At 51.9% G+C, this 7,358-nt stretch overlaps 2 protein-coding genes across 2 annotated transcripts; one reads left to right on the top strand and one right to left on the bottom strand.

Annotated features, from left to right (window-relative positions):
- Window positions 1-593: 593 nt before the first annotated feature.
- On the bottom strand, window positions 594-2,921 carry PUNSTDRAFT_68207 (uncharacterized protein; the record flags this gene model as incomplete). Its single annotated transcript, XM_007383870.1, has 3 exons — window positions 594-1,594; window positions 1,648-2,653; window positions 2,706-2,921. The coding sequence occupies 3 exons, from the start codon at window positions 2,919-2,921 to the stop codon at window positions 594-596; spliced, it is 2,223 nt and encodes a 740-aa protein (XP_007383932.1).
- Window positions 2,922-4,177: 1,256 nt separating this feature from the next.
- Window positions 4,178-6,090, top strand: PUNSTDRAFT_44633 (uncharacterized protein; the record flags this gene model as incomplete). The annotated part of the gene is made up of 8 exons (XM_007383871.1): window positions 4,178-4,232; window positions 4,284-4,472; window positions 4,529-4,677; window positions 4,749-5,162; window positions 5,217-5,378; window positions 5,427-5,570; window positions 5,616-5,791; window positions 5,844-6,090. 8 exons carry the CDS (start codon window positions 4,178-4,180, stop codon window positions 6,088-6,090), a joined length of 1,536 nt encoding a protein of 511 aa, XP_007383933.1.
- Window positions 6,091-7,358: the final 1,268 nt, after the last annotated feature.

Genomic DNA, 7,358 nt, shown 5'->3' on the forward strand with positions numbered 1-7,358 from the left:
GGCTCAGCTCTTCCCGGAATATGTGGGAAGATCTGCGGGTACGACCGTCTATCCGGAGTGCGCAACACGTTGGGTACGTACCGGAACAGATCCGCTGCTCCGACACGACAGGGGACGTGCCAATGGGATGATTGGGTACGTCCCCGGATGCGCTCGGCTGTCCAGTATGCGAGGGCATGAAACTTGGTGAATCCCCTTACGCAAGATCGGCGCCTTAATCGTCGCATCGTACATCTGAAAAAACCCCCTGCTATGTAGTCTGGCTCTCATGTTATCTAAGCTATAGTAGGCCTATGGTTGCTATCACTTTCAAGCTGAGCGTTATAAAGTGTTTTATAGTAGTCATAGGTTATAGAGCACGATTCCCTAGGTGAATAGCATGTATAGAGGACAGGTACCTCTTCTATAGCATCTGTAGTTGAACCAGGTGGTTGGATAGAGTCCATAGAAGGCATAGTAAGCCTCCACATCCATGCAATGGTGCGAGTAATTCAAGAACTTGAATCACTTCACAGTTGAACTAAACAGTCTTGTTATGTCTAGGATAATAGCTATACATTACAGTACAACAGTACAAAGCTTATTATCTGTTCCTACCATAGGGACTGATAAGCATGTTGATCCTGGAAGTTATTTACTAGAAACTTTTCGCAGCGATCAAGGACATTTGTCGATGACCACGACTTGTCAGCTTTCTCCCCGAACATCGGGAAAAGCTGACAATTCCTCCGAATCTTGCAAACCTCAACAATCCCCACCTTTGGCTGTCCTCGCTTCCATGTCACTGAATACATCTGGTGGTGCCGATTCTTCGACGACGGTGGGGTGTACCACTCCACAAACGCCAGATGTCCCGGCGAAGACACTCCGTAGTCAGTGAACATTACTTTACTGAACTGCTCAGGGACCTTGAAGAAGACTCGTACACGCGCGACGCCGAGACCTTCAATGCCCGTATCGTCGGCGTCCGCAACATCAACCAGGACGGTGTCGAAGCGGCCCGACCGGTCTCGCCCTCCGAAGGGGTTAGCGACAGGTGTCGTGACGAAGTCAGGCGCTCCGTCAATCTGAATATTGGATAGGACGAATGTAGCACGGTGCCACACGTCTACCCAGTTGAACGGCACCTCGAGATTATCATGATTCCGGCGCCGAGCGGCTGCACGTTCACGTTCGGTGGAGCATCGCGAAATGGCAATGAATGCCCGGAGTGCATCCAGGAAGCGGGGTGCGTGGTAGTTGGAAGCGATAGAGGTGAATGAAACAGCCGTAACGTGCGGAAACTTCGACAACGTGGGACCACACGGCAAGATCTTCATCCGTCGCGAGTGAGTTCGCGGAGGTGGCGGGAGTGTGTTGGTATACCAGCGGATGTGTACGTCGCGAAGTGCAAGCTTCTCGTAGCGTTCGAGCCACCGCGTCATTTGTTCCACGTAGTCTTGCTTCTTGTTCGTGGCATCATATGCACGCTTGGCGTTGTCGATGTGAAGCCGTTCCGACGTTTCCGTGTTCGTGTTGTCCGTTGTACCGACAGCCCGGATGCCGTCGACGTAGTGTGATAGCATGTGCAACTTCGGGATGTTGAAGTTCGGCACTGCGATGTAGTATCTCGTTAGTATATGTAGAGGTGAGTATCAGAGAACATACCGGCGCGTGCACTTTCGTCAATGAAAACTTGCTTATCCATGTGGAACCCCGCGAGAGCTTCATCGAGATATCGGAGAGTTTCGTCCGAATGGCTGATGTATTGCGCAATAAATATGAAGTCGAATAAGCACCGGGTTGCGTGCAAAGCACGCGGGCTAATAGCCCCAACAGCGCAGCCAAGGAGCTGTTTAACCATCTGCTTGCGTTCGGGGCCAGAAACTTGAGCCAAACCGCTGATGCCGTTTGCGAAATGGCGGACTCCGTGGGTTTCAGGCAAGCGTCGGAGGCGGGCGTCAAGCTCTGATGCACCAATAAGAGCCGTCAACCCCTCTATTAGGTGCATAAGCATGCCCTGGTAGAGTTGATGTAGTACGTCAGCCGATATGGCGGAGTGAATATTACAGTGGGGGAGATGGGCCCAAAAGGGGTCGTCGACGTGGGTTAACCCGGCGGCTTTGAGAGCTGCCTCAGCTTTGCGATATGAGCCGTGCGCCTGCGCACGCCGGAGGTTACGTAGGGTATCCGTTTGCTTCCGAAGAGTCCAGGAGGAAAGACGATGTTTGGCAAAATCAGTAGCCGCCGCCGTACATTTCGGGCATCTTTGTCCGAACCGAGTGCAGCAGACCAGACTTTGCTCTGGATGATCGGCGACATACACTGCAACAATGGGAAATGCCAACTGGATGGCACCATCCCCTCCGGTAAGCTCCACACCTGTCTTCCCCGCATCCTCGAGCGACCTGAGAACAACGCGCATGGCCGCATGAAAAGAGCGTGCCCGCATGACACGGGCAACGTCATCGGGAAGGTGAGACATGTCGGTGATGGGGAGATACGCAATGAGAACTTGCGCGTGGTAGGAAGGTTTTCGGCGAATATCCTTCGAGATGTTGCCTATCGAGAGATACACAGGGTGGACTTGCTGATCACCACTGAACGTTGATAGCTGAGTCTTATCTGAGCTCAGGATCACCGGGACGACGGTCGCACCGTCCGGTAACTTCGCCTGTATCGTCATGAGATTCGCGAGCGCAACAAGTAACGGAGGTGAGTCGTACCTGGGTTTCCCACCACCAATCTCCCGTGTTCATCTCACTGTACATGCGTTGCGTGTTCTCCGTATCACAAAAGTCGCGCACAGGCGCGTAACTCATATGGTCTGTGAAGTCGGGATTGGCGTAGAGGGACTTGATGCATTCCAGCGGATCTCGAAAGCGCAGTTTCTGGGTGACTACGCCGTGCGTTTCGTGGACTACCGAGAAGTCTGATTCCATCCAGGTCGGGTTACCAGGTAGCTGATCGATCATCTGATTGAGAGATCGAGCGTTGTGGTATGAGAGATCGAGGCGATCAACGACCTGACCATGGATAAGCAGACAGTGACGAGACCGGGTCAAGCAACGTACCTCAGGTATTTCGAGCAAGCGCGTAAGGGCATTTGCGCTAATGCATTCTTCTTTGGCCCACCGAGCGAGCTGGAAGTCCAGATCGTGCTTGAAAGGCTCATAGACCGATGCTTCGCTTGTCCTGGCCGATTCCAGGCGTGCACGAACATCCTCGTCGTACCGCAGAATTTTGCCAGCGCCGCGATACTCGACAGTCGATGCGGGATCAGCATCAACTGCTTTCTCTGCGACTACCCGTTCTAACGGGTCGTGAAGCGGCTGCGAACGAACTTGACGTGGAGGCGTATGAGGGTCGAATGGTGCTTGAAATGGTGCTGCACCGGTCCGCTGATCGTAATCACTGAAATCCATGCTCCCGTCGTCTTCCGAGCGCATTCCGGGCGTGTAGTTTTGCGGATCATCCAGGTGAGCATGAGGCGGGTCATCCTCCTGGTCGCTAGCATCGGCATAGTCCCGAAGAGGGGCAGGGTCAGCCTTGTAGCGTAGATCATGAAGCCATCTGCATGAGGCAGACTGCCGTTGGTGGCTATGGAGGTAGCCATTGGATGCAAACGTCTTGAGGCATCCGGTACATGCAAAGCTGCCAGGCATCGACAGAATTGTAGGTGCAATCGAAGACTGATTAAACCAAGCATGAGTGCCCGGCGGTGCACCGAGAAATGACTAACTCACCTTTGGTTAGTGAACGCAGGGGAGACGCGGGCTTTCGGCTGGGAATGAAAGCGTCGAAGCCGTGTTGGCGCTGCTTGACTGTTCGTGAAAGGCCGTGTAGTCTTGCCGGTTGTCCAAGCCTCGAAGTAGTTGTTCGACGTGCGACTATCTTGAAGCACCGAGCACGCAGAATGCTGCCAGTGAGCAACAAAGGGTTGTGAATCGAGCGCTGAGTGACGAAGTATGAGCGGTCGGAGTTGCCCCGGTGATTGAAAACTCACCGTCGGTTAGTGTGCAGAGGTGAAGGGTAGTCCTCCGGCTTGAAGTGCGACCATCGAGAGCCAAGCGCTTGCCACGTACGCCTCTTCTATACTTGCTATAGACAGTCCCGACCGCTATAGACATTCTCGATCGCTATCACGCAGGCCCCAGTCATGAAAGCGGCGCAGAAACGTGGACGAACAGCTCTGGAAATGCCGGTCAATGCAAGGCGCAAGTCATCGCGATCGCAAGGCCACAAACGCACCGGTAAGGGATACTTTCTTGGTTGTCGTCAGGCATTTCTCATGGGTATTTCAGTGTCGACCAGCTCCGCTACCGTGACCGCATCAGCAAGTAACAAGGGCAAGAACTCGTCTCGCCGGCACAACAAGGACCAGTCAGATGACGATGACGAAGCAAGCCTGTTTATGGGCTCAAAGGCGAACGGTGGTGCTGGTGTAACAGACGATGAGAGTGACTTTGAGGAGAATCAGCGTAATGCGGCGTGTACGTCGCCGAGCTTTCTGAAATCACTGATCATTGATCATGTCCTACATGCTTAGACTGGAAGTACAGATCCATAGAAGATATTCATACAAAGGGTACCGACGAAGAACAAGAGGACGCGGAGTCTGTTGAGGAGCAGGAAGCCGAGGGGGAGGCAGAACCGGTGTCAAAGCGTCGACGCGTGAACGCAAAGCACCTTCCCCACGTACTCTATCTCCTCTATTCGCAATGTCCACGATGTCGTATGCTCACATGCACGCCATGTTAACCTTCCAGATTATCAACAGTACTCCGAAGGCGGTTGCTAAGGACCTTCCACCGCGGAAAAAGGTCAACAAGACAACTCACTCACGGCGCCACTCGACACAATCATCCCGGAATTCGACTCCGCCGTCTGAGCGTACCCCGCAGAAGTCCACCAAGGGATCAAGACAATACTCACCGTACGACCCTATCCGCGCCATTGGATGTCTACAGGGGAAGCAGTCCCCGCCGTCAAAGTCGATATCGAAGCTTGCCGGCACACACTTCAGGGTCACCCCCGCGACAACGCAGCCGTTTCCGAACGGAATTGACTCGATTTCACTTGCGAAGGCCAGCTTTCTCGAGGCGTGCAAGGAGCTCGGTGTAGAGAGTCGTCGAATGCGCTTTGAAGAGGTCGAGTTATACTCCAAAACAATGATAAGCATTGTAAGTCTTTGCCTTCATACGAATACATATACACTAACCTCCGGGTACGTGTAGGTCAAACGCGGCAGCTCGCAACTTCGCGGCGAGCTGAAGTCTAAGGCACAACTCCTAGTCGAGACGAACTACGGCTTCCTCAATATACCCGCCGAGAATATCAAGGACGGCATACGAGACTTGCTCGATCACGGCTCCTTCCTCTTCGAGGACCCGTTCGAGGTAAGTCATGATACATCATTCTTTTCGTTGCTAACTTGTTGTCAACAGCGAAAAGGGGCCTTCCGCAATCCGATTATACTGACGCTGCTGGTACAGCAATGGTTTCAAGGCCGGAAGGCCGAAGCGGCGGGCATATTCTCCGCGAACTTCAATCCGATTCCCGACAAACTCATCGCGTTGATCGCCACGGCAGTGAGCTTGATCAGCCGTAGTGAATCCGATACTGATTGTCTGTAGGTCGAGTGTGCTTTGCTGGACTGGGAGAGCGGAACGAATTCTCCGCATGTGAACGACTTCACTGCGGACAAGTATAGCCCGGTTTACGCTCGGCACATGGAGAATCTCCGCACCATGCAGGAACTGAAACCGCGGAAGTTCATCCGGCTTCAGAAATCTCTGTGGGACGGCGCGTGGTACGGCATCATGCCCGCCAGTATTGTTTTCTATCTACTGATTGATGCCCAGGCAACGCGCGGGACGTGCTCCACCCAATCCGACCGTCAAAGGGGACCTTTCGATTCTCGATTTCAGTGACAGCGAAGACGAACTACCTCAACAGCAAGCTATCGCGCCTAAGGATGCTTCGCCAGGGGATGAGGCTGTCGAGCCCGAGCCTAAGGGTGCCGAGCCTGAGGGTGCCGAGCCTGAGGGTGCCGAGCTGCTCGGGCATGTTGACGCCGAACAAGGAGCCCCACAGAACACCGATGCCTAACGCCTAGTAACTACTCGTGTTATGACTGATCGCCGTCTCCGTAAATCTATGTGCATGTTTTTGCCTTGTTACTACAGTGCAGCATATATAATCCTATGACGTGCTCTTGCAATACTATAGAAGCTGTACTGGACCCAGGGCATGACTGTGAGGCAACTTATATACCCTCTATATTATACAGAGGGTATGGAGGTTACATAGTCTAGGACTGTAGGATAACATACATACCCTCTATATAATATAGAGGGTATGGAGGTTACATAGTCTAGGACTGTAGGATAACATACATACCCTCTATATAATACAGTGAGTATGGAGGTTACATATTCTAGGACTGTCAGATAACATACATACCCTCTATATCATACAGAGGGTATGGAGGTTATATAGCCTATGACTGTAGGGTAACATACATACTTTCTATATAATACAGAAGTTATAGAGGGTAGATAGTGTATATACCAGCTACCTGAACATCTATAGCAGTGATAGTCAGTAGTGTGACAGTTTATAGAACATATAGCGATAGCCCACAATTCCATAGCATATTGAGATCTATGATAGCAGCTGGTGATAGATCTATAGCCTTCATAGAAAAGGACATTGCTATGGTACTATGTAGACTATTGAACACTATATTGTGCTATATTTCCATGGGGGTTTTGTCAGATGTATTCATTATCTCCTGCGTGACATGACATCCTGTGGGGCCTTGTCAAGATTGAGACGGAGCTAAGTCCGACGCCGGAGGTATGACGTCCGGACCTAGCGAGATGATTGTCGGAGTCGAGTCGGAAGAGAGTCGGAGAAAGGCGGAGCAGAGTTTCGAGATACAGAGAGTGAGTGCGAGTACGGACCAGACTCAAGCTTTAAGGCTTGAGTCGCTACGCGCTCTAAGTCCGTGTCGGAGCAGAGGAGTAACTTAGTCGATATTCGAACTAAGGAGTTAGAGTACAGGAGCTAGGAGTTTATATACGCGGAGGCACGGTTCGGAGCTCGTATCGATAGGGAGTTATCGGAACTATGAACCATGTGGAATAAGGAGTTATCGGAACTATGAACCATGTGGAACTGTCAATCGTAAGGACGGAGCATATGGTTACGAACTGATAATCGGAGGTAGAATAAGTCCGAAGGGAATATCAAACCGTAAAAGGCATATCGGTCGTGAACGTCGGAGTTGAATCCGTTATGACTCGAGAACTACCGGGACGTTGAGTCGCCGGAGGACTATTCATGTGATAACGTAGGTCCGGTACCGGAGCTGC

This window comes from Punctularia strigosozonata (assembly GCF_000264995.1).
Source record: "Punctularia strigosozonata HHB-11173 SS5 unplaced genomic scaffold PUNSTscaffold_6, whole genome shotgun sequence".
NCBI lineage: Eukaryota > Fungi > Basidiomycota > Agaricomycetes > Corticiales > Punctulariaceae > Punctularia > Punctularia strigosozonata.